Genomic DNA, 27,978 nt, shown 5'->3' on the forward strand with positions numbered 1-27,978 from the left:
TCAACGCCTGCAGTTCCCGACCGGGTTTCTGCCGCGCATCGCCACCCACCGTACCTCAGTCCAGATGTGCTGCCCCAGCTCCAGGTATGATGTTCGTCCCAGCTGTGCTCGTCCGGTTCCAGGGGAAATCTCCTGGTCTCAGGTGCACACTGTCTGTTTCCAGGTAAGATCTCCTGGTCTCAGGTGCAAACTGTCTGTTTCCAGGTAAGATCTCCCGGTCTCAGGTGCACACTGTGCGGCCCCAGATGAGATCTCCCGGTCCCAAGGGTACTGTACAGCCACAAGTTTATAGCTTTGCCGCCCCGATCGTGAGATCGGCAGTCCCGGTCCCAGGTGTACAGTCCGGTTCCAGCTGTGGTCTCCCGGTCCTGGGCGTACAGTCCGGTTCCAGCTGTGGTCTCCCGGTCCCAGGCGTACTGTCCGGTTCCAGCTGTGGTCTCCCGGTCCCAGGCGTACAGTCCGGTTCCAGCTGTGGTCTCCCGGTCCTGGGCGTACAGTCCGGTTCCAGCTGTGGTCTCCCGGTCCTGGGCGTACAGTCCGGTTGTAGCTGTGGTCTCCCGGTCCTGGGCGTACAGTCCGGTTGTAGCTGTGGTCTTCCGGTCCTGGGCGTACAGTCCGGTTGTAGCTGTGGTCTCCCGGTCCTGGGCGTACAGTCCGGTTCCAGCTGTGGTCTCCCGGTCCTGGGCGTACAGTCCGGTTCCAGCTGTGGTCTCCCGGTCCTGGGCGTACAGTCCGGTTGTAGCTGTGGTCTCCCGGTCCTGGGCGTACAGTCCGGTTCCAGCTGTGGTCTCCCGGTCCTGGGCGTACAGTCCGGTTGTAGCTGTGGTCTCCCGGTCCTGGGCGTACAGTCCGGTTCCAGCTGTGGTCTCCCGGTCCTGGGCGTACAGTCCGGTTCCAGCTGTGGTCTCCCGGTCCTGGGCGTACAGTCCAGTTGTAGCTGCACTCACGCCGGCCGCAGTTCACCGGGAAGGACACGCGTTCCCTTTTCGCCAGAGCGCATGCGCGGAGCTAGCCCTCTGCTAGAGCACGTCTAGACTGCGCAGGTGCGCTGAGCTGTCACATGGGGGGGGTGCAGGGCCGGTGGTACGGCCATTCGGGCCGTCTTGGCGCTGCCCGCAGATCTGAGATTCAAGGTTGTTTAATGTTCAAATTTTAAAGTATCAGAGTACAGCTCATAAATATAACCACATACAATACGGGTATTCATTTTCTTGCGGGCATACCCAGCAAATCTATAGAATAGTAACTACAACAGGATCAGTGAAAGATCAACCAGAGTGCAGAAGACAACAAACTGTGCAAATACAAATATAAATAAATAGCAACAAATAACGAGCACATGAGATAACAAGATAATTGGGAACACTTCAATGGATGGACACATGAGTATAGTTATCCCCTTTGTTCAAGAGCCTGATGGTTGAGGGGTAGTAACTGTTCTTGAAACTGATGGTAGTGGTGAGAAGAGAGAGAGGTCTCTGATTATGGATGCAGCCTTCCTGTGTGACAGTGTTTTGTGCAGATGTGCTCAATGGTTGGGAGAGCTTTACCCGTAATGTACTGAGCCGAATCCACTACCTTTTATAGGATTTTCCATCAAAGACTTCGGTGTTGAACACCCTGATGGCAGTGGGACAAATGAAACAGACACATGAGACATTGGAGGAACCCAGCAGTTCAGGCAGCCTCAGTGGAGGGAAATGGAGTTGACTGTCAATTTTCCTCCACGGATGCTGCCTGACCTGTGGGTCTCTCCATATCCTGGTGTGTTTTCCCCATAGTTACAGTTCATTCCCTTCCCCTAACACCCAGGGTAGACAGTAAGACTGCATAGACAACAACTATAAAAGTGTAATTACAATGATAGCACGGCAGCACCTCTACTTTCTTAGAAGATTCAGCATGACATGTAAAACATCGACAAACTTCTATAGATATGTGGTGGAGAGTATATTGACTGGTTGACTCACAGCCTGGTATGGAAACACCAATGCCCTTGAATGTGAAATCCCTACAAAAGTAGTGGATACAGCCTAGTCCATCACTGGTAAAGCCCTCCCCAACATTGAGCATATCTACATGGAGCATTGTCGCAGGAAAGCAACATCCATCATCAGAGATTCCCACCACCCAGGTCATGCTCTCTTCTCGCTGCTGCCATCAGGAGCCTCAGAACTCACACACCACCAGCTTCAGGAATCATTACTGTCCCTCAAACATCGGGCTCTTGAACCAGAGGGGATAACTTCACTAGCTCCAAATCTGAACTACTCCCATAACCCATGGACTCACTTTCAAGGACTCTTTATCTGATGCTATCAATATTTACTGCTTGCTTGCTTACTTATTATTATTGTTTCACTTTCTTTTTGCATTTGCAGTTGTTGTCCTTTGCACATTGGTTGACCACTGTTGGTTCTATTATTGATTCTATTATTGTTATTAGATTTATTCAGTATGCCTGCAAAAAAATGAATCTCAGGGTTTTATATAGTGTCATATACAGTGCCTATAAAAAGTATTCACCCCACCCTGGGAAGTTTTCATGTGTTTTTGTTTTACAACATTGCATCACAGTGGATTTAATTTTGCTTTTTTGACACTGATCAACAGAAAAAGATGCTTTTGTGTCAAAGTGAAAACAGATCCCTGCAAAGTGATCTAAATGACAAATATAAAACACAAAATAATTGATTGCAGAAATATTCAACCCCTCCCCCTTTATTATGACACACCACATCATCACTGGTGCAGCCAATTGGTTTTAGAAGTCACATAATTAGTTAAATGGAGATCACCTGTGTGCAGTCAAGGTATTTCAATAGACTGTAGTAAAAATACACCTGTACCTGGAAGGTCCAACTGCTGGTGAGTCAGTATCCTGGCAAAAACTACACCATGAAGACAAAAGAACACTCCAAGCAATTCAGTGAAAGGTTTTTGCACAGCACAAGTCAGCAGACAGATGTAAGAAAATTACCAAGTCACTGAACATCTCTTGGAGTAGTCAATCATCAACAAGTGGGAAGAATATGACACAGCTGTAAATCTGTCTAGAGCAGGCCATCTTCAAAAACTGAGAGACTGTGAAAGAAGGGGACTAGTGAGGGAGGCCACTAAAAGACCTATGACAACTCTGGAGCTTTAGTGGCTGAGATGGGAGAGACTGCGCATACATCAACTTGCCCAGGTGCTTCACCGGTCACAGCTTTATGGGAGAGTAGCAAAGAGAAAGCCACTGTTGAAACTCTCACATGAAATCTCGGCTAGAGTGTGCCAGAAGAGAGACTCTGAAGTCAGCTTGAAGAAGGTTCTATGGTCTGATGAAACCAAAATTGAGCTTTTTGGCCATCAGACCAAACACTATGCTTGGTGTAAGCCAAATACTACACATCATCAGAAACACCCCATCCCTACCATGAAGCATGGTGGTAGCTGCATCATGCTGTGGGGATGCTTCACTGCAGCAGCCCCTGGAAGGTTGTGAAGGTAGAGGGTAAAATGAATGCAGCAAAATACAGAGAAATCCTGGAGGAAAACCTGATACAGTCTGCAAGAGAAATGCAACTTGGGAGATTTGTTTTTCACCAAGACAATGTCCCTGAGCATAAAGCCAAATCTACACAGAAATGGCTTCAAAACAACAAAGTTAATGTCCTGGAGTGGCCAAATCACAGTCCAGACCTCAGTCCAATTGAGAATTTGTGGCTGAACTTGAAAAGGGTTGTTCACTTACAATCCCCATGCCATCTGACAGAGCTTGAGCAGTTTTGTAAAGAATTGCAGTATCCAGATGTGCAAAGCTGATAGAGACCTAGCCACACAGACTCAAAGCTGTAATTGCTGCCAAATGTGCATCTACTAAATACTGACTTGAAGGGGGTGAATATTTAGCAATCAATTATTTTGTGTTTTCTACGTGTAATTAATTTAGATCACCGTAGAGATCTGTTTTGATATGGAAGTGTCTTTTTCTGCTAATCAGTGTCAAAAAAGCTAAATAAAATTCTGTGACGAGATCCTGAGGTTTATTCAATATGGACTGTGCCTTTGAAAAGAGAGAGAGTGTGTGCACTGATTCAGAGAAAGAGAGAGAGAGCACTGAACAGCTCGTGGGTTGCCATGGTTACAAAAGGGTGGAGCTATATGATGGACAGCTGGCGTTCAGCGTGTTTGGGATATATACAAGGTCAGTGGGCTTTTCAGACAAACACACGGAAGTAACAGACAGAAATAGACACTGGGTGAGCTTTGAGTGCCCACGAAGGGTGGGTTTTGCTCACAGTGTGGAAAAGGGGTGACCAGTGGAAGGCTGTCGATGTGTTTAACCCTTGTCTGGGTTGTTAGCTTTACTGTGTGAAGACGGTACCTTCTGTGTGGTCACAGTCGGTGACTTTAACAGGACTTCGGAGGACAAAAAGTGGAAGAATCGACAGCATCAGCTTACTTGGAAAACAAATCACCTCTCTCTCTCTCCTCAGTCTACTCATTTCAATACAGTATCACGAACTGAACTGATGTCATTCCTATACCATTGTAAGACTATCATTTACCACCTAAGCTTGAAGAAGTTTGGGTTTTATATTTACACACTTATATATGCATAAACTCTGCTAACCTGTTTGATTTATCTGGTTTTATTACTATATTATGTAGATACTAATAAATAGTGCTTTGTTGTAGCAAAACCAGACTCATGTGTTCCACTTCTGCTGGTTCTTTTAACCTGTTGTGGGGTACGTAACAAATTCACTGCAGAAACATAGAAAACCTACAGCACAATACAGGCTCTTCAGCACAAAGTTGTGCCGAACATGTCCCTACCTCAGAAGTTACTGGGCTTACCTATAGCCCTCTATTTTACTAAGCTCCATGTACCTATCTAAAAGCCTCTTAAAAGACCCTATCGTATCCGCCGCCACCACCGTTGCTGGCAGCCCATTTCACACACTCACCACTCTGAGTAAAAAAACTTACCCCTAACATCTCCTCTGTACCTATTCCCTAGCACTTTAAACCTGTGTCCTCTTGTGGCAACCATTTCAGCTCTGGGAAAAAGCCTCTGACTATCCACAAAATCGATGCCTCTCATCATCTTATACACCTTTATCAGGTCACCTCTCATCCTCTGTCACTCCAAGGAGAAAAGGCCGAGTTCACTCAACCTATTCTCATAAGGAATGCTCCCCAATCCAGGCAACATCCTTGTAAATCTCCTCTGCACCCTTACTGTAGATTCCACATTCTTCCTGAAGTGAGGTGACCAAAACTGAGCACAGTGCTCCAAGTGGGGTCTGACCAGGCTCCTATATAGCTGCAACATTACCTCTCGGCTCTTAAACTCAATCCCACGATTGATGAAGGCCAATACACCATACACCTTCTTAACCATAGAGTCAACCTGCGCAGCTGCTTTGAGTGTCCTATGGACTCAGACCCCAAGATCCCTCTGATCATCCACACTGTCATGAGTCTTACCATTAATACTATATTCTGCCATCATATTTGACCTACCAAAATGAACCACTTCACACTTAACTGGGTTGAACTCCATCTGCCATCTCTCAGCCCAGTTTTGTATCCTATCAATGTCCAGCTATAACCTCTGACAGTCCTCCACACTATCCACAACACCTCCAACCTTTGTGTCATCAGCAAATTTACTAGCCCATCCCTCCACTTCCTCATCCAGGTCATTTATAAAAATCACAAAGAGTAAGGGTCCCAGAACAAATCCTTGAGGCACACCACTAGTGACCGACCTCCATGCAGAATATGACCCGTCTACAACCACTCTTTGCCTTCTGTGGGCAAGCCAGTTCTGGATCCACAAAGCAATGTCCCCTTGGATCCCATGCCTCCTTACTCTCTCAATAAGCCTTGCATCGGGTACCTTATCAAATGCCTTGCTAAAATCCATATACACTACATCTACTGCTCTTCCTTCATCAATGTGTTTAGTCACATCCTCGAAAAATTCAATCAGGCTCATAAGGCACAACCTGCCCTTGACAAAGCCATGCTGATTATTCCTATCATAAATCCTGCCTCTCAGGATCTTCTCCATCAACTTACCAACTACTGAGGTAAGACTCACAGGTCTATAATTTCCTGGGCTATGTCTACTCCCTTTCTTGAATGAAGGAACAACATCCACAACCCTCCAATCCTCCGGAACCTCTCCCATCCCCATTGATGATGCAAAGATTTCACACCATTGGTCACCGACCTCCATGCAGAATATGACCCGTCTACAACCACTCTTACCTTCTGTGGGCAAGCCAGTTCTGGATCCACAAAGCAATGTCCCCTTGGATCCCATGCTTCCTTACTTTCTCAATAAGCCTTGCATGGAGTACCTTATCAAATGTCTTGCTGAAATCCATATGATGCAGGGTCCTATATAGCTGCAACATTACCTCTAGGCTCCTAAATTCAATTCCATGATTGATGAAGGCCAATACACCGTACGCCTTCTTAACCACAGAGTCAGCCTGCACAGCAGCTTTGAGTGTCCTATGGACTCAGACTCCAAGATCCCTCTGATCCTCCACACTGCCAAGAGTCTTATCATTAATACTATATTCTGCCATCATATTTGACCTACCAAAATGAACCACTTCACACTTAACTGGGTTGAACTCCATCTGCCATCTCTCAGCCCAGTTTTGTATCCTATCAATGTCCAGCTATAACCTCTGACAGTCCTCCACACTATCCACAACACCTCCAACCTTTGTGTCATCAGCAAATTTACTAGCCCATCCCTCCACTTCCTCATCCAGGTCATTTATAAAAATCACAAAGAGTAAGGGTCCCAGAACAAATCCTTGAGGCACACCACTAGTGACCGACCTCCATGCAGAATATGACCCGTCTACAACCACTCTTTGCCTTCTGTGGGCAAGCCAGTTCTGGATCCACAAAGCAATGTCCCCTTGGATCCCATGCCTCCTTACTCTCTCAATAAGCCTTGCATCGGGTACCTTATCAAATGCCTTGCTAAAATCCATATACACTACATCTACTGCTCTTCCTTCATCAATGTGTTTAGTCACATCCTCGAAAAATTCAATCAGGCTCATAAGGCACAACCTGCCCTTGACAAAGCCATGCTGATTATTCCTATCATAAATCCTGCCTCTCAGGATCTTCTCCATCAACTTACCAACTACTGAGGTAAGACTCACAGGTCTATAATTTCCTGGGCTATGTCTACTCCCTTTCTTGAATGAAGGAACAACATCCACAACCCTCCAATCCTCCGGAACCTCTCCCATCCCCATTGATGATGCAAAGATTTCACACCATTGGTCACCGACCTCCATGCAGAATATGACCCGTCTACAACCACTCTTACCTTCTGTGGGCAAGCCAGTTCTGGATCCACAAAGCAATGTCCCCTTGGATCCCATGCTTCCTTACTTTCTCAATAAGCCTTGCATGGAGTACCTTATCAAATGTCTTGCTGAAATCCATATGATGCAGGGTCCTATATAGCTGCAACATTACCTCTAGGCTCCTAAATTCAATTCCATGATTGATGAAGGCCAATACACCGTACGCCTTCTTAACCACAGAGTCAGCCTGCACAGCAGCTTTGAGTGTCCTATGGACTCAGACTCCAAGATCCCTCTGATCCTCCACACTGCCAAGAGTCTTATCATTAATACTATATTCTGCCATCATATTTGACCTACCAAAATGAACCACATCACACTTATCTGGGTTGAACTCCATCTGCCACTTCTCAACCCAGTTTTGCATCCTATCAATGTCCCGCTGTAACCTCTGACAGCCCTCCACACTATCCACAACACCCCCAACCTTTGTGTCATCAGCAAACTTGATAACCCATCCCTCCACTTCCTCATCCAGGTCATTTATAAAAATCAAGAAGACTAAGGGTCCCAGAACAGATCCCTGAGGCACCCGACTGGTGACCGACCTCCATACGGAATATGACCCGTCTACAACCACTCTTACCTTCTATGGGCAAGCCAGTTCTGGATCCACAAAGCAATGTCCCCTTGGATCCCATGCTTCCTTACTCTCTCAATAAGCCTTGCATGGGGTACCTTATCAAATGTCTTGCTGAAATCCATATACACTATGTCTACTGCTCTTCCTTCATCAATGTGTTTAGTCACATCCTCAAAAAATTCAATCAGGCTCGTAAGGCACAACCTGCCCTTGACAAAGCCATGCTGACTATTCCTAATCATATTATGCCTCTCCAAATGTTCATAAATCCTGCCTCTCAGGATCTTCTCCATCAACTTACTAACCACTGAGTTAAGACTCACTGGTCTATAGTTTCCTGGGCTATCTCTACTCCCTTTCTTAAATAAAGGAATAACATTCGCAACCCTCCAATCCTTCGGAACCTCTCCTGTCCCTATTGATGATGCAAAGATCATCGCCAGAGGCTCAGCAATTTCCTCCCTCACTTCCCACAGTAGCCTGGGGTACATTTCGTCCAGTCCCGGTGACTTATCCAACATGATGTTTTCCAAAAGCTCCAGCGTATCCTCTTTCTTAATATCTACATGTTCAAGCTTCTCAGTCTGCTGCAAGTCATCACTACAATCACCAAGATCCTTTTCCATAGTAAATACTGAAGTATTCATTGAATACCTCTGCTATTTCCTCTGGTTCCATACACACTTTCCCACTGTCACATTTGATAGGTCCTATTCTTTCACAACTTATCCTCTGGTTCTTCACATACTTGTAGAATGCCTTGGGGTTTTCCTTAATTCTGCCCACTAAGGCCTTCTCATGGCCCCTTCTGGCTCTCCTAATTTTCTTCTTTAGCTCCTTCCTAGTAGCCTTATAATCTTCTAGATATCTAACATTACCTAGCTCTCTGAACCTTTTGTAAGCTTTTTTCTTCTTGACTAGATTTACAACAGCCTTTGTACACCACAGTTCCTGTACCCTACCATCCTTTCCCTGTCTCATTGGAACATACCTATGCAGAACTCCACGCAAATATCCCCTGAATATTTGCCACATTTCTTCCGTACCTGAGAACATCTGTTTCCCATTTAAGCCTCCAATTTCCTGCCTGACAGCCTCATAATTCCCCTTACTCAAATTAAACACTTTTCTAACTCCAATGCTATTGTAAAGGAGATAAAATTATGATCACTATCTCCAAAATGCTCTCCCACTGAGAGATCTGACACCTGACCAGGTTTATTTCCCAATACCAAATCAAGTACAGCCTCTCCTCTTGTAGGCTTATCTACATATTGTGTCAAGAAACATTCCTGAACACACCTAACAAACTCCACCCCATCTAAACCCCTTGCTCTAGGGAGATGCCAATTGATATTTGGGAAATTAAATCTCCCATCACGACAACTCTGTTATTATTACACCTTTCCAGGATCTGTTTCCCTATCTGCTCCTTGATATCCCTGTTACCATTGGGCACCCAGTAAAGTTATTGACCCCTTCCTATTCCTAACCTCCACCCACAGAGACTCCGTAGACAATCCCTCCATGGCGTCCACCATTTCTGCATCCATGACACTATCTCTGATCAACAGTGCCACGCCCCCACCTTTTTGCCTCCCTCCCTGTCCTTTCTGAAACATCTAAAACCTGGCACTTGAAGTAACCAATCCTGTCCCTGAGCCATCCAAGTCTCTGTAATGGCCACCACATCATATCTCCAAGTACTGATCCACGCTCTAAGCTCATCTGCTTTGTTCACAACACTGTGATTCAATGCTGTAAAATAATAAAACTTGAAAACTTCTGGGGGGGTGAATATTTTTTTTTAGCATTGTATGTACTTTGATAATAAACTTACTTTGAAATTTGAGACAGCTCCAGCCCACAGGCCTTCCTCAGACAGGGCACTGAGTACAAGAGTTGGGATGTTATGTTGAAGTTCTACAAGTCATTGGTGAGGCTGCACTTTTGGTCACAGGAAAGACTAGAAAGAGTACAGAGAATATTTACAAGGCAGGTCACAAAATGGGGAGGAATTTCTTTATCCAGGAGGCACTAAATCTGTGGAATTCAGGGTATACAGTACTTGAAGCTGAGGTTGATAGGCTCTTGATTAATAAGAGCATCAAAGATTATGGGAAGAAGGCAGGAGAACGGGGTTGAAAGGGAATATAAATTAGCCATGCTGGAGCCGGATGGATTAACTCTGCTTCTGTGTCTTATGGTCTTACATTTAACAAGATTGAAAAGGTACACGGATAGGGCAGTTTAGAGGGATACGGGAAAATCTATGTGGCAATAATAAGCTAAGAGATTAGTTTAGTTAGCTATATGAATACTAATCTAATTAGTTGGGCACAGCATCGTGGGCCGAAGGGTCTGTTCCCCTGTTCTACATAATTCCAAGTAGTAACTTTAAAAGATAAATACAAATGAGAACTGGTAGAACTGTTAAAAAAAACATTTTATTACAAAACTCAACAGATAGCACCAAGACGCCATGGTAGCATAGTGGTTGAAGCAGCACTATTACAGCTTGGCGCGTCAGGAGTTCGGAGTGGCCACTCTTAGGTGGCCTCTGTTACACAGTTTGCACAATCTCCCGATGACCACATGGGTTTTCTCCAGGTGCTCCAGTTTCCTCCCACAGTCCAACCCCCTACAGTTTAGTATGTTAGTTGTCCTGAGATTCGGCTCGGGTTAAATAGGTGGGTTGCTGCATGGCACCGTTCAGTGTTCCTGCTCCGCGCTGGATCTTTAAATAAATAATTTAATTAAATCAAACACCTGACAGTGAGTAATTCTGGTTTAACAATTCTGATGAGAATCAGCCCTCCAGCCAGAATCTAGAACTCACGTATATGGGGAACGCACAATGTCAAAATTCCCTTCAGGGAGAGGAGTTATAGAGTTTAGGATGAGATGGGCTCTTCCGGCCCGACGAGCCATGACATCCTGCAACCCATCTATTTAACCCTAGCCTAACCGCAGGACAATTTACAATGGCTAAATTGCCTACTAACCCGTACATACTTGGACTGTGGAAGGAAACCCGAGCAACCAGAGGAAACCCATGCATACATGGGAACAACGTGCCATCTCCTTACAGCTGGGATTGAACTCCCCAAGCTATAATCGTGTCACGCTAATTGCTATGCTACTGTGGCGCCTCTTGAACAACAGCTCATTATGGTGTAATATGTCCACAAGGCAAACCTGGCCCAGAATCTGGAGCTTTCCACCATCCCACAGTGTGAATTAAACAAAACCCAAACTGCGAGCGGAATTTTTTTTATTGGGAAAGGATGTTATAGGGGTTAGGCAAATGAAGTTCAGGTCAGCCAAGAGGAATGTTATCAAAGCGCTGAGTGGCCAAGGAAGGCTTGTTGTCATGGAGGCATGAGAAAGTAACACACAAGCTTCTAGAGGAACCCAGCAGCTAGAGCAGTGTCTGTGGGAGGGAAGAAATTGTCGATGTTATGCAAGGATCTAGACAATAACTTGCTCTCCACCCCACAGATGCTCATTGAGCCACCGAGTTTCACCAGCAGCTCGACAGTTTGTTATCACGTGGACAATATCACTGTCTCCGAGCAGTGGTGTTAGAGGAAGTACACAGACACTGCTGTACCACCGTCTCTCAGAGAGTGAGCTGATGACAGCCCCTCACTTCCAAAGTGCAGAGGGTGTCTTGTGTCTGTCAGATCATCCACTGGTCCTGGTCCTGTTCCGCACCCTCCATGTCGATCTACAGGGGAACAGAGGTTCAGTGAGTTCATGAAACAAAAGTCTACCAAGCAGTTAGATTCACGGTAGCACAGCCATCAGTGTATCAGTGGCAAAGATCACCGATCAATTCCTGCTGCTGTCTGTGCCAAGTTTGTATGTTCTCCCCATGACCACGTGGATTTCCTCTGGGTGTACTGGTATCTTTCCACGTTCCAGGCGGGCGGGAAGGGTTAATGAGTTGTGGGAATGTTCATGTTAGTGAGCCTGGCCCAGCAAAATCACTGCTGATTTGATTTGACAAAACAACATTTTTCACTGCATGTCTCAATGAATATGTAACAAATAAAGCTAATCTTTAAATCTATCATCATAAGGTTAAAACATAGAAGAGTACAGCACAGGAACAGGCCCTTCGGCCTACAAAGTTATGTTGAACCAATTAAATGAGTAATCAAATGTCCAACTAAACCAATCCCATCTGCCTGAACAATGTCCGTATCCTTCCATTTTTCTCATATTCATGTGCCTATCTAAACATCTTTTAAAAGTCTTTAATGTATCTGCCTCTACAACCACCCCTGGCAATGTGTTCCAGGCACCCACCACTCGCTGTGTAAAAAAAAAAGCTTGCACTCACTTCTCCCTTGAAATTACTTCCTCACCTTCAATGCATGCCCTCCGGTAACAGACTTTTCAATCCCGAGAAGAAGATACTGCCTGTCTATGCCTCTCATTATCTTATAAACCTCTATCAGATGAAAAATTTTCCTGACATTTATGACAAATAAACTCTTCTCGAGCTTCCAGCTGGGTACCGGTATCAATCGAAACGTCTGTTAAATTCGATACCTGTACCCGGCTGGAAGCCTGAGAAGAGTTTATTTTTCCAGCAGATCTCCTCCCAGCCTCTACCACTATAGAGAAAACAATCCAAGTTTGTTCAACCTCTCATTATAGCTCACGCCCTCTAATCTGGGCAGCATCCTTGTAAACCTCTTCTACACCCTCTCCAAAAGGTTGTCTAGTCGACACGTGGAAGAAAAATCCTAAGTTAAAATCACTCCTGGCAAAGAGGCACCTCAAAGCAAAGGCTCCAATGGAAATAAATGAACAGTTGACATTTTGGGCTGAGACCTTTCTTCAGGACTGGAAAGGAAAGGGGGAAGATGCCAGAATGAAAATGTGGGAGAAGTGGAAGGAGGACTAGCTAGAAGGTGATAAGTGAAGCCAGGTGGGTAGGAAAGGTAAAGAGCTGGAGAGGAAGGAATCTGATAGGAGAAGAAAGAGGACCATGGAAAAAGGGAAGAAGGAGGGGACCTAGGGGGCAGTGATAGGCAGGTGAGGAGAAGAGGTAAGAGGCCAGAGTGGGAAATAGAAAGAGGAGGAAATGGGAGGGAGAAAAATTACTGACAGGAGAAGTCAATGTTCATGCCATCAGGCTGGAAGCTACCTAGACAGAAAATGTCCAACCTGACAGCAGGAACATTGACTTTGCCTTCCGGTAACTCTTATCCACCCCCCTTCCACAACCCTCCCCACCATTGAGGACATCCTCAAAAGGAGAAGACTCAAGAAGGCGGCATCCATCCGTAAGGATCCTTATCACCAGGACAGCCATCTTTTCATTACTGCCATCAGGGAGGAGATACAGGAGCCTGAGGACACACTTAATATTTCAGGAATAGCTTTGCCGTCAGATTTCTGAATGGTCCATGAACACTACCTCATTATAAACACAAGGGATTCTACAGATGCTGGAAATCCAGAGCAACACATTGGAGAAAGTCAGCAGGTCTCTATTGTGGACTGAGAGTGGGAAGGGGTCAGGGAGAGGAAAGGGATTGGGAAGCACCAGAGAAACATTCTGTAATTATCAATAAACCAATTGTTTGGAATCAAATGAACTTGCCTGGTGACTCAAGACTGGGTGCGTCTTGCAGTCATGCCACCCATCCCCTCCAGCACTCCTTCTCTGCCACCTGTCCCACACCCCTCCCACAGTGCTCCACCCTCACCATTCCCAACATCCTTTGCTCCTGCCAGATTTACAAACTCACTTCACATTGACAAATACAGTACTGTGCAAAAGTCTTAGCGTGCGCTCTCTCTCTATATATATATAACATACACCTAAAAGTTTTGCACAGTACTGTATGGAGAGGAAGATGTTAAATTTTTATATAATTTGAAGTTTTATCTGTGCGGTGGCAGGCTGTTACACCACCCACCTCATTTATTTCTCCATCATCAGGTGACTCATTGTAATCGTTCATCTCGTCCATGTCCTGCATGTCTTCATCCTCCTCTGAATCTTCTTCGCTGTCCTCATCATCTTCATCATCCTCCTCCTCCTCATCATCATAATTCTGCTGTATGCAAACCCAACACACCGTTGAACATAGAGACGCAACATGAAGGTGAATCCCTGTGTGTTACGGCCACTTCCACCCCTGCACCAGAAAATCCATTTAATCCCTGACCAGCACACCACAGAAACTCCCTAATACATAAATATATATGGCAAATAAAGTTGGTCCTCGGTGTCTGACACTCTTTTCTGTGTTGATTTTTCTGTTTATTACCCTGATGCACTGATGTTGGAATGATCTGTCAGATGGCACACAAACAAAAGCTTTCTATTCTGTCTCGATACCATAAGACCGACAAATATAGGAGCAGAATTAGGCCATTCAGACCATCAAGTCTGCTCCACCATTAAATCATGACAGATTTTTTCAACCTTATTTTCCTGCTTTCATAGAACAGCACAGCACAGCACAGCATAGTACAGGTCCTTCAGCCCACAAAGTTGTTTTACATTTTAACCTACTCTAAGATCAACCTAACCCTTCCCTCCCACATAACCCTCCATTTTTCTTTCATCTATGAGCCTATCTTAAATGTTCCTAATGTATCTCCCTCCACCACCAGCCCTGGCCGTCTATTCTATGCACTCACCACTTTCTGTGCAAACAAAAACTACGTCTGACATCCTCCCGATACTTTCTTCCAATCACCTTGAAATTATGCCCCCTCAGATTAGCCACTTCCACCCTGGAGAAAGTCTCTGGCTGTCCTCGTGATCTAAGACTCTTGTCATCCTGTACACCTCTATCGAGTCACTTTTCATCTTCCTTTGCTCCAAAAAAAAATAGCCCTCACTCAACCTGTGCTTATAAGACATGATCTCTAATCCAGGCAGCATCCTGGTGAATCTCCTCTGCACCCTCTCTAATCCAGGCAGCATCCTGGTGAATCTCCTCTGCACCCTCTCTAATCCAGGCAGCATCCTGGTGAATCTCCTCTGCACCCTCTCTAATCCAGGCAGCATCCTGGTGAATCTCTTCTGCACCCTCTCTAATCCAGGCAGCATCCTGGTGAATCTCCTCTGCACCCTCTCAAATCCAGGCAGCATCCTGGTGAATCTCCTCTGCACCCTCTCTAATCCAGGCAGCATCCTGGTGAATCTCCTCTGCACCCTCTCTAATCCAGGCAGCATCCTGGTGAATCTCCTCTGCGCCCTCTCTAATCCAGGCAGCATGCTGGTGAATCTCCTCTGCGCCCTCTCTAATCCAGGCAGCATCCTGGTGAATCTCCTCTGCACCCTCTCTAATCCAGGCAGCATCCTGGTGAATCTCCTCTGCACCCTCTCTAATCCAGGCAGCATCCTGGTGAATCTCCTCTGCACCCTCTCTAATCCAGGCAGCATCCTGGTGAATCTCCTCTGCACCCTCTCTAATCCAGGCAGCATCCTGGTGAATCTCCTCTGCACCCTCTCTAATCCAGGCAGCATCCTGGTGAATCTCCTCTGCACCCTCTCTAATCCAGGCAGCGTCCTGGTGAATCTCCTCTGCACCCTCTCTAATCCAGGCAGCGTCCTGGTGAATCTCCTCTGCACCCTCTCTAATCCAGGCAGCGTCCTGGTGAATCTCCTCTGCACCCTCTCTAATCCAGGCAGCATCCTGGTGAATCTCCTCTGCACCCTCTCTAATCCAGGCAGCATCCTGGTGAATCTCCTCTGCACCCTCTCTAATCCAGGCAGCATCCTGGTGAATCTCCTCTGCACCCTCTCTAATCCAGGCAGCATCCTGGTAAATCTCCTCTGCACCCTCTCTAATCCAGGCAGCATCCTGGTGAATCTCCTCTGCACCCTCTCTAATCCAGGCAGCATCCTGGTGAATCTCCACTGCACCCTCTCTAATCCAGGCAGCATCCTGGTAAATCTCCTCTGCACCCTCTCTAATCCAGGCAGCATCCTGGTGAATCTCCTCTGCACCCTCTCTAATCCAGGCAGCATCCTGGTAAATCTCCTCTGCACCCTCTCTAATCCAGGCAGCATCTTGGTGAATCTCCTCTGCACCCTCTCTGATCCAGGCAGCATCCTGGTGAATCTCCTCTGCACCCTCTCTAATCCAGGCAGCATCCTGGTGAATCTCCTCTGCACCCTCTCTAATCCAGGCAGCATCCTGGTGAATCTCCTCTGCACCCTCTCTAATCCAGGCAGCATCCTGATAAATCTCCTCTGCACCCTCTCTGTTCCAGGCAGCATCCTGGTGAATCTCCTCTGCACCCTCTCTGATCCAGGCAGCATCCTGGTAAATCTCCTCTGCACCCTCTCTAATCCAGGCAGCACTCTGATAAATCTCCTCTGCACCCTCTCTAAAGCTTCCATATCCTTCCTATACTGAGGCGACCAGAACTGAACACAATACTCCACGGGTGGGCCTTCTTAGATTCATCACCATCCGGCTGAATAAATTCCCTCTCACCTCAAAGTAAGTTTGTTATCAAAGTACATATATGTCACATACACTACGAGATTCATTTTCTTGCAGGCATTCACAGTAGAACAAAGAAATACAATAGAATCAATTAAAAACTACACACAAAGACTGACAACCAACCAACGTGCAAAAGAGGACAAACTGTGCTAATATTAACAATATAATAATAACAAATAAATAATACTGAGAATATGAATTGTAAAGTCCTTGAAAATGAGTTCATAGGTTATGCTGGCATCTCACAAAACAACTAGACATTCTACATCTCAGTCTTAAAGGGTTATCTTCCATTCTGAGGCTGTGCCCTCAGATGCTAGACTACGGAATCTCACCCTGGGGTCCACAGATCCCACAATTAATAGCATAAGGAAGGTCAAGAACCCCTGTGCTAGACTCTCCCACATCCTCTCCACCTCCACTCAAGTGAACACGGGTAGCTTTTTTCAGTATCTCAGTACATGTAAACATAAGAAATAGGAGCAGGAGTAGGCCACCTGGCCCGTCGAGCCTGCTCTGCCATTCAATAAGATCATGGCTGATCTGGCCATGGACTCATCTCCACCTACCTGCCTTTTCCCCAGAACCCTTAATTCCTTATTATGCAAAAATTTATCCGACCTTGTCTTAAATATATTTAGTGAGGTAGCCTCCACTGCTGCATTGGGCAGAGAATTCCACAGATTCACCACTCTGAGAAAAGCAGTTCCTCCTCATCTCCATCCTAACTCTACTCCTCTGAATCTTGAACGTCCCTAGTTCTAGTCTTTCCTGCCTCTATCTTATCTATCCCTTTTATAATTTTATGTTTCTATAGGATGTGACAATAATAAATCAATCATTACAGGTGTAAAAACTCCACCATAGATGGTCCCAAGCCCATCAGTGAAAGGACTTTGGCATGCGCCTAGCAACCCCACCCCATAAAAACCCAGTGCCACAGAAACACTTACTGAACCTCTCAAAGATCTCATTCCTGAGAAGGATACACCAAGAAGATGGGCTACACCTGGGAAAACTTGAAAGACTGGCCCAGGACAGAGGACTCTGGTGAACTGCTGTCATTGGTCTATGCCCCAGAAGGGAAGACGGGTTTAAAAAGAAGACCGGTGTAAAGGAATACAGGGCTAATAGAGGGAAAGGAATCAGTGCACACAGGCATTGACAAGGTGAGCACATAGAGCCTACTCCTCTGCTGCATTCTTCTACAAAAGTTGTTTCTGAAACAGTCAATTTCAGATCCAGAAAAGAATTGCTCAAATTTCCAGTGAATTTCATCTCCTCCACACCCCACCTACTTTATCATTTTCTATCAGTCACCTCATGTACAGACACTCCTGTGTCTAGAGTCAATTTATGGACATACAATCAATCTGTGTATATAAGCTACCTTATGTTTTTTTATATTATAGTCTTCTTCATCTTATTGAGTTTGTTTGTACTACATTGGACCCAGAGTAACAATTATTTCATTCTCTTTTACACTCAAGCACAGCAAATGGCATTAAGTAATAGTGAATCTCAAATTCTTACTACTCAGGTTCCACAGCTCACCAGGGGTGAGGGGCAAGGGTTGCAGTCAGACACTCACCTCAGAGGCTGGCTTTCCGATGGGAACCAGGGTGTTGTTCTTCTCAGCTATACTCTGTAACTGGCCAGAAACAGCAGAGAGAGAAATCAAAAGATAGTTTTAAACACAAGACATTCCACAGATGCTGGAAATCCAGAGCAACACAGACAAAATGCTGGAGGAACTCAGCAGGTCAGACAGACAGCACTATGGAGAGGAATAAATGGTGGATGCTTTTTCCAGTCCTGATGAAGGGTCTCGGACTGAAATGTCAACTGTTATTCCTCTCCATAGATGCTGCATGGCCTGCTGAGTACCTCCAGCACTTTGCGTGGGTTGCAGAAGATAGATGTGAACTGCTCTCTGCAGAACTACTTGTTATTTCTATTCAAAGATTTAAAGTACATTTACTATCAAAGTATACAGTACACAACCCTGAAATTTGGCTTCTTGCAAGCAGCCACGAAACAAGGAAACACAATGGAAACCGTTCAAAGAAAACAAGAAAAGTGTGCAAAAAAAAAAGAACAAATGGTGCAAGTGGTAAAAAAGCGAGCAAGTAACACACAGAATATCAAGCATGTCAATATCAAAACAGTCTAGGAGTGTTCGGTTTAGTATTATGTTGTTCATTGACTCTAGGCAGCAGAGCCAGTCTGTGCCAAGTTTGTGCAGTGCAACCAGAAACACAAGCAATGCAAACCTCAGTCCTCCCAAATGAGTCCAAAGCCATAGACACTAAACATCAAACTGAAGGGCTCTCCAAAAAAACAGTCCCACAGGCATTGATCGTGTGGATAGTCAGAGGTTTTTTCCCAGGGCTGAAATGGTTGCCACAAGAGGACACAGGTTTAACGTGCTGGGGAGTAGGTACAGAGGAGATGTCAGGGGTAAGTTTTTTACTCAGAGAGTGGTGAGTGCGTGGAATGGGCTGCCAGCAACGGTGGTGGAGGCGGATATGATAGGGTCTTTTAAGAGACTTCTGGATAGGTACACGGAGCTTAGAAAAGTAGAGGGCTATGGGTAACCCGAGGTAACTTCTAAGGTAAGGACATATTCAGCACAGCATTGTGGGCCAAAGAGCCTGTATTGTGCTGTAGTTTTCTATGTTTATATGTGCCACAGCGATCAATTCTTGCAGACATGGCGAACATTCACTCTTGTCCCCGTCAATTTCAATCTTGCTCGACACTTTAGTCAGTGACGAGTAATGGGGCGAATCCTGGGTTTCTGTTCTGCAGGTAAGCCACGCACTCCCCTCTCAAACTCACCGAACTTTCCCCAGGATAACCCAAGCACCAGACAGCCCAAAAATACAGCATCAAATGTAAACTACAGGCTCCAATCGCACACAGTTCAATAGAAACAGCAAATTTGAAAGTAGTAATAGTAGTTTTGTGGACTGTCTGCAGGACGTCACCATCGGTTGCTGGCGCTATCTTCATTTAATTCAATCTTGATAACAATTGCACTCTTTAAATATAAAAACTGTAACTCTAAGAGTTGACAACAGTGCATTGTATTGTCTGTCTGTCTGCACTTCCTCTGTAACTGTAACATTTACTCTGCATTGTTATTGCTTTGCCTTTTTCTACCTCAGTGAACTGATGTCAGAGTCATGGAGCAAAACAGCACAGAAATAGGCCCTTTGGTCCTTCTGGACAATGCTGCCTGATCTTCTGTCTGGTCCAATCTACTTGTACCACACCATAGCCCTGCATACCCTATCCAAACTTCTCTTAAATGTTACAATTATTATTGTGACCAGGTTCAGGAACCCTTCAATCATCAGGCTCTTGAACCAAATGGGATAACTTCACTCACCCAAACACTGAACTGTTCCCACAAACTACGGACTCATTTTCAAGGACATTCATCTCATGTTCTTGGTATTTATTGCTGATTTATTTACTATTAATATTTATTTTTGTATTCGCAGTTTGCTGTCTTTTGCACACTAGTTAAACGCTCAGTTGGTGTGATCTTTCATTATTTGTATTATGGTGATTTGATGTACTGAGTATGCCCACAAGAAAATGAAACTCAGGGTTGTACAAAGTGACATACATGTACTTTGATAATAAATTTACTTTTGAACTTTGGGATGGTCAGTATGAATGGCACGCAAAACAAAGTTTCTTACTGTGCCTCTGTACACGTGACACTAATGAACCACTTTACCCGATTATAAAGTTGTACTGCACAAGAACAGGCTCTTTGTCCTAGCTTGTCCATGCCAATCAGGAACCTTCCTGAGTGAGTTCTATTTGGCTGCATTTGGCCCATATCCTTGCAAACCTTTGCAATCCATGAACCTATTCAAATGACCTTTAAACAGTGGAAATGTACCTGTTCTTGCTGTGTCCTCTGCAGCTTGTTCCTCAAACCCTCAGACTCCTGGACAGCCACGAGTAACTTGTTTGTTTATTTAGCGATACAGCGCAGAGCAGGCCCGTCCAGCCCCCTCAGCAACCCAGATTTAACTGTGACCTAATCACAGGACAACTTACAAACATCTTTCCTCCCACACATCTTTGGACTGTGGGAAGAAACCAGAGGACCTGGAGAAATGCCATGCATTCCATGGAGAGAACATACAGAGAACACAGGGATTGAACTCATAACTCTAATGCCCTGAGCTGTAACAGTGTCTTGCTAACCTCTACGCTACAGTAGTGACCCTCACCACAACTCTGAACCGATTTACTTTCAACGACTCCTCAACTCATTTTCTATGTTTTATCAGTCTTGTATTTCTTCACTTTCCAGTAAGGAAACGAACCTCAGGGTAAGACATGGTGACATATACTGTACGTACTTAGATGATAAATTTACTTTGAACTTTGGCTTATCCTGAGTCACAGATCAGAGGGTGCATAGACAGGCCCTTCAGCCCCAACTAAAACTCAAAAAAAAAGGAACGCAGCGAGTCAGGCAGCATCAATGGGGAGGAATAAACAGTCAATGTTTCAGGCAAATGTCCCTGATGTATCTGCCTGTACCACCAACCCAGGCAGCGTGTTCCATGCACCCACCACGCCGTATAAAAAACCTGCCTCTGGCAACCACTTCCCGCTTGGGCTGCCACCTTTTCAAACCATTAATTCTACCTCAAGCATTTCTTTTTGCATTCCCTCAGTTTGCACTACGGTTCTTTGCACCATTCTGTTGCTTTGCACTCATTAGTGCATTTATTGTTTGATTACAATACGCTGGCTCCTTGGTCTAGGGGTATGGTTCTCGCTGAGGGTGCGAGAGGTCCCGGGTTCAAATCCCGGATGAGCGCGAGCCCATGCGGTGCGGTAGCATGGCGGTTAGCACAACTGCTTTACAGTGCCAGCACCCAGGCTCAATTACAGCGCAGTGTATAAGGAGTTTGTACATTCTCCCCGTGATTGCGTGGGTTTCCTCTGGGTGCTCCGGTTTCCTCCCACAGTCCAGTGACGCAGTGGTTAGCAGGTTAATCAGTCATACGGGTGTCACAGGCTCATTGGGCCAGAAAGACTTTACCACGATGTATCTCCCAATAGAGAAATAAACAACATCACTTACAGTGTTTACCCCGTGATCTTCACGTGAGCATATAATAAACTAATCTAATCACTTACACAAGAGATTCTGCAGATGCTGGAAATCCTGAGCAACATTTGTAATCTAATCACTTGTATATTCTAGGCTGCTCAGTGTATCTCAGTCACCCAGACTACACAACGTCATGCAGTTTCAAGTTTCTGACTGTCAACATCTCTTATGTTCTATCCTGGGCCCAACATGTTGATGTAATTACCAAGACGGCTCGACAGCAATGATATTTCATTAGGAGTCTGAGGTTTGTTCTCATTTTACACAATTTATTATTTTTATATTTCTTATTGTAGTAATTATTATGTATTGCACTACACGACTGCTGCAAAACAACAAATCTCAGCACACAAGAGACCCTGCAGATGCTGGAACGCCAGTCACACACACAAAATGCTGGAGGATCTCAGCAGGTCAGGCAGCGTCTGTGGACAGTTGTGGCCAAGATTCTTCATGATATATTTCTGTGCTAATAAACATGATCGTGAGTGCGAACTGGTGCAGTCGGGAACAAACGGTTGATGTTTTGGGTCAAAATCCTTCAATGTGTCTCAACCTGAAACGGACAATTCCTTCACCCCTTCCCCACGGACGCAGCTTGACCCACTGAGTTCCTCCAGAAGATTGTTTGTTGTTCCAGACTCCAGGGTCTGGCACCCAGAATCAGAGTGATTTCATTTAGAGATACATCCAGCCAGCAGCGCCACCCAGTACCCATCAACTGAACACCAGCCTAATCACAGGACAATTTACAATGACCAATTAACCAATTAGCCAGCGTGTCTTTGTACTGAGGGAGGAAACCTGAGCACCCAGATGAACAGCACGCATTCTGAGGGGAGGACGTACAAACTCCTTACAGAGGATGCCGGGGTTGACCTCTGAAACTCCAAGGTGTCATGCTAACCACGACACTATGGTGGTGCCCAGTTTGATATCAATGCCACAAAATGCTGGATGAACCCAGCAGGTCAGGCAGCATCTATGGAGGGGAATAAACAATCAGGATCCAGGCAGAGAACCTTCATCAGGATATCCCTAACCCTTGACAACTCTATGCTGGTAGAAAGGCTCTTAACTATCTACACTATCTGTGCTAAATTTATTTCATCTTTTTAAGAGAGGGCGCAGAGGAGATTTACTAACGTAACATGTACAACACACTGGAGGAACTCAGCAGGTCGGGCAGCATCCGTGGAAACAAGCAGTTGACTGTTCGTTTGCACGGATGCTGCCTGACCTGCTGAGTTCCTCCAGCGTGTTGCTTTGACCCCAGCATCTGCAGTGTACTTGGTGTTTTAGATTTACCAACGTGCTGCCTGCATTAAAGGGCATGCGTATTGTAAAGCTAGACTGGAGTGAAGGAGGACGAGAGGCGACTTGAAAGAGGTGTACAAGCTGATAAGATGCATAGACCGAGTGGAGGGCCAGCGACAGAATCCCAGGCGGATGTGGCTGATATGAAGGGTGCATATTTTAAGGTGACTGGGATAAAGTTTGGAGGTGGGGGGGGTGGAGTCAGAGGTAGGTTTCTCACATGGACAGCAGTGAGTGCGTGCAACGTGCTGGTGCGAGAGGCAGATACAATACAGACATTCAAGAAGCTCTTAGGTAGGCACATGGATGCTAGGAAGCTGAAGGTCCATGTAGGAAGGAAGGGTTAGACTGATCTTGGAGGAGGTTGGCACAACATTGTGGGCTAAAGGGGTTGTACTATGCTCTAGCTTTCTAAGTAGTGCTTTCATATTTTTGTACATACTGCTCTGTAGTGTTCCACAATCTATGTTTTATTATCGATATCCTATATACCTTCCAGACAACACACACAAAATGTAGGAGAATCTGTACTGTGTTGTGTTCTAATGTTCTATCAGATCCTCCCCCCACCCCAATCTACATCACTCCAATATGAAGGGTCTTGCCCCACAATGCTGACTGTTTATCCTCTCCATAGATGCTGCCTAGCCTGCGGAGTTCCTCCAGCATTTCGTGTGTGTTACTTTTCCAGCATTTGTTTTTTGATCAGATTCCAGCATCAGTGTTTGTGCCCCCACAATTTCTACTGTCACTAACACAGCTTCGAAACATTTAGAGTCACTAACCCAGGCCTGATGCTGGTTCTCTTGCTGCTGAAGCTCGTTTTCGTCCACACATGGTCGATCCAAATTAAACCACAGTGACTCCGTCACTCGAGGGAAGAGGGAGGGAAACAGAATCGACATCCTTGAGACAGACAGAAAATTAAAGTCAATTTGGACGTCTGCCAAGAATGTAGTTTTATCTTTCATCTATTTGGCCCGTTACCAGCAACCATAGCAACAGGCCCTTCGCCCAACCAGAGTGCTCAACGCAATGCTAAACTGAACTGAACGTTTCTTCCTGCACATGATCTACATCCCTCAATCGCTGGGTTATTCAGGTGTCTATCTGAAAGCCTAGCGAATGCTCCCACCAATATCCCTGGCCCCTGTGTGAAAAACATCCTACACTCCCCCCACCTTAAAAGTTATGCCCTTTAATTCTTGTGCTTGAGTGGCGGGGTGGAAATGCGTCTCTACCAAAGGAGGTGTACGGTGCTCCTTCCCTCTGCTATCCTGCAGGTCACCTTGAGCAAAGTGTAGCACCTGCTTAGCCCCTCTTCCCCCCCCACACTCCACCCTGATCAGGGTCACATGAAGCCACAGGAGCAGCTGGTGCATATCACAAGTCCTGCTATGCAGGCAATCTCTGAAGAGAATCGATAATGGCTGGGGTCACCCATCTTGTAAAGATACTGCTCAGAAGGCAATGGCAAAGCACTTCCATAGAAAAATTTGCCAAGAACATCGATGGTCATGGAAAGATCATGATCACCCACATCATACGACACAGCACATAATGATGACAATGACCCAGGGAAAGAGACTCTTGTTTATGCTCCTCAGAATTTTACAAACTTCTATCAGCTGCCAACACTCCAATTTTGTCCAATCTCTTCTAATCCATACCCTCCAATGCACAGTATCCTGGTAAATCTCCCTCCTCTTCTCATTCCTACTATCAGGGACAAGTTACAGGAGCCTGAAGACATACACTCAAAAGTTTTAGGAAAAGCCTCTTCCCCTCTGCCATCTGGTTTCTAAACTGTCCATGAAGCCATGAACATTCCAAACCAACGAATTTCACAACATACTGTGTAAGTCTTGGGCACACTCACACCAACCCCCCAGATTCCCCTTAAACATTTCACCTTCCACTGTTAACCCATGCCCTCTAGTTCTAGTCTCACCCAACCTCACCGGAAAAAGCCTGCTTGCATTTACCCTACCTAAACCCTTCATAATTTTGTATACCTCTATCAAATCTCCACTCATTTGCCTTCACTCCAGGGAATAAAGTCCTAACCTAGTCAACCTTTCCGTATAGCTCTATGCCCCTAGTTTGTAGGGTATGCTTGATGTAGATGCATCTTCTCTGAGGCAAGTTTTCTCACTGTTTACTCTAATCATTCAGCCGTCAGCCTCATCCAGTCTGAACACACGCCCAGCCACCAACTGAGGCGCTCCGCATTGCTCAGAATCACCAGTGCAGCCCCCCCCCCCCCACCACCCCATGGGCCGGCACAGCAAGAAGCCATTTGGGCCATCAAACAGGTGTGGGTTTGAAGTCACAGCTCTGGCTCAATCCCCCTCCTGACCCCCCCACATGGAAATCAGGTGTGGAGGGGGCAGTCGTGGAGGGAGATAGTCGGGTGCATGCTCTATGGGATCCTCCTCTGGGAAGGAAGCAATGAACAGAAACTTAACACAGTGAGGAAAGAACAAAAAGGCCGTGGTTCTCAGCCACGGAAGGGTTGTGGTAGGGGAAGAGGATGGGGAGAAAGAGGGGAGCTGGGAAGGAGAGGAAGGGGGAGCTGGGGAGTAAAGGAGAAAATGTGGGTGGAAGGACAGTGGAGGAGGGGAGGGAAGGGCAAGGGGGAAGAAGGGAGAGGGAAGACCATAAGACATTGGAGATAAGACCAAAGATATAGGAGCATAAGTAGGTCACTCAGCCCATTGAGTCTGCTTTGCCATTCAATCGTGGACTGATCCAATTCTTCCAATCATCCCCACTCCCTTGCCTTCTCCCCATCGAGTCTGCTCCACCATTTCATCATGCTGAACTATTATCCCCCTCAACCCCAATCTCCTGCCTTCTCCCTGTAACCTTTGACACCTGACTAATCAAGAACCTATCAAACTCCTATTTAAATATACCCAATGACTTTGTGTCCACAGCCATCTGTGGCAATGAATTCCACAGATTCACCATCCTCTGGCCAAGGAAATTCCTCCTCATCTTGGTTCTAAATGGACATCCCTCTATTCTGAGGCTGTGTCTTCTGATCCTAGACACCCCCAATGTAGGAAACATTCTCTCCACTTACAATCTATCTAGGTCTTTTGATATTCAATAGGTTTCAGAGAGATTCCTCTAACCCCCATTCTTCTAAACTGCAGCAAGTACAGGTCCAGAGCCATCAAACACTCCTCAAACGTTAATCCTGGGATCACTCTCATGAACCTCCTCTGGGCTCTCTCCAATGTCAGCACATCCTCCCTTAAATGTTGCAGAAGGTGAAGCAGAGGCGGAAGGGTAGTGGAGGGTGAAGAGGCAGAGAAGTGAGGGGTAGAGGTGGAAGGGGAGAGGTGGGAGGCAGGGAAAAGGGTGAGATGGTGGGGGGGGAGGACGGAAGGTAGTGGGGAGAGGGGGACGGAGGAGGAAGATGGTGGGGAAAGGGGAGGGGATGAAGCGGAGTCGAGCTGGAAACACACGGAGGGTCATTCGGGATGAGGGAGGGGAGGTTTAAAAGTCATGACCTCCCGGTAACCGCCGCCCCACACCAAACACCAACCCTCGCGCCGCCCGCCCGCACCGGAAGTTGGTCCGTCGCCGCGCCTCCTTCCCCTCGGGCCACCAGAGAGCTTCACAAAGGTTCCGTCTACCGCTTCTGTCCGGTCGGTCGGCACCTCTCCTGAAAAATCAACCCCTGTCTTCTGAACATCTCGTCTGATGAACTTTAAACACAAGAGATTGTGCAGATGCTTGAAATCCAGAACAGCACACACAAAAAGCTGGAGTAACTCAGCAGATCAGGAGGCATAAATGAAAATGAATAAGCAGTCGACGGGTCCTGATGAAGGGTTTCAGCCCGAAATGCCTCTCCATTGATGCTGCCTGACCTGCTGAGTTCCTCCAGCATTTTGTGTGGGTTAGTCTGATGAACCTTCCTTCTATGGTGAATATTTTTGATACAGTGTTTCAAGTGTAATAAGACATAGGATCAGAATCAGGCCATTCGGCCTGTTGAGTCTGTTCCGCCATTCCATCATGGCTGGTTTATTATCCCTCTCAAACCCATTCTCCTGCCTTCTCCTCGTAACCTTGGCTCAAATATCTATTAACCTCCACTTTAAATATACCCAATAACTTGGCCTCCACTGCCATCTGTGAAAATGAAATACACGGATTCACCTCCCTCTAGTTAAAGAAATTCCTCCTCATCTCTGTATAAAAGGGATATTTTTATGTTCTGAGGCTGTGTCCTCTGGTGCTAGACCCCCCCCCCCAACTATAGGAAAAGTCTTATGAGATTGTAATAAGATATGTTTTGTATTTAATTCCTCTTTGTAATCTTTTCTCCAAAATGTCTGCTGTACCTACACATTACATTCAATAACCTGTTCACTGGATTCTCATAAGTATGAATAGCCCACAGTCCCTCACCAATTAAAAATTACTGGTCAGAAAACTTCACGTTAATCCACACTATGATTCACTTTTATTGTGTAGAATCATAACAGCAGAAAAACAGGCCTTTCTGCCCAACAAATTATGCCTGCCATCAATATCCACTGGTACTAATCCCAATTTAGTGTCCCCAAACTCTCATCAATTCGCTCCACACTCCCTACCACCTCATCGTTTCTCCTCCACCATATCATCAATACTCCCCACAATTTCATCAATCCTGCCCACCAACTCATCAATTCTCCCCAACCTCCCATCAACTCTCTGCGCCATCTCAATTCTCCCACCATTTCATCAACACTCCACACCACACAATTCTCTGCAGCATTGCATCAATTTCCCCCACCTTTTCATCAACTTTTCTCACCATTGCATCAATTCTCCCCAACCAATTCATCAACTCTCCACACCACAAAATTCTCCACACATTTTCATCAATTCTCCCCAGCATTGCATCAAATTTCCCCACCATTCCATCAACTTTCCCCATCTCATTAAATTTCCACACTATTTTGTCAGTCATCAATTCTCCCCACTATTTTATCAGCTCTCACCATAATATTGTCAATTGTCTCCAACTCA

At 45.8% G+C, this 27,978-nt stretch overlaps 2 protein-coding genes across 8 annotated transcripts in view; both read right to left on the minus strand.

Annotated features, from left to right (window-relative positions):
* LOC140727095 (folate receptor gamma-like) overlaps positions 1 to 10,265 on the minus strand; it is a 45,408-nt gene extending 35,143 nt beyond the window's left edge. Inside the window, exon 1 of one of the 2 annotated variants that reach the window (XM_073044349.1) lies at positions 9,824 to 10,265. The gene's annotated coding sequence lies outside the window, so the exon portion shown is untranslated. Of the gene's footprint in view, positions 1 to 54; positions 1,004 to 9,823 lie in introns of those variants that run through there. The other variant, XM_073044348.1, reaches the window with a different exon arrangement.
* A 146-nt stretch (positions 10,266 to 10,411) lies between these two features.
* Positions 10,412 to 26,602, minus strand: anapc15 (anaphase promoting complex subunit 15). 6 transcript variants are annotated; one of them, XM_073044355.1, is made up of 5 exons: positions 26,522 to 26,602; positions 23,730 to 23,850; positions 18,067 to 18,126; positions 13,923 to 14,063; positions 10,412 to 11,713 (listed from the first exon to the last, which is right to left on the minus strand). In XM_073044355.1, exons 2-5 carry the CDS (start codon positions 23,847 to 23,849, stop codon positions 11,666 to 11,668), a joined length of 369 nt encoding a protein of 122 aa, XP_072900456.1. In that variant the 5' UTR covers position 23,850; positions 26,522 to 26,602; the 3' UTR covers positions 10,412 to 11,665. The 6 variants fall into 6 exon arrangements, with proteins under 6 accessions (XP_072900456.1, XP_072900460.1, XP_072900454.1 ...); XM_073044359.1 differs by having other exon boundaries at positions 13,923 to 14,060; positions 26,501 to 26,567; XM_073044353.1 differs by having other exon boundaries at positions 26,501 to 26,566.
* Between the last annotated feature and the right edge of the window lie 1,376 nt (positions 26,603 to 27,978).

This window comes from Hemitrygon akajei, chromosome 4 (assembly GCF_048418815.1).
Source record: "Hemitrygon akajei chromosome 4, sHemAka1.3, whole genome shotgun sequence".
Lineage (NCBI taxonomy): Eukaryota > Metazoa > Chordata > Chondrichthyes > Myliobatiformes > Dasyatidae > Hemitrygon > Hemitrygon akajei.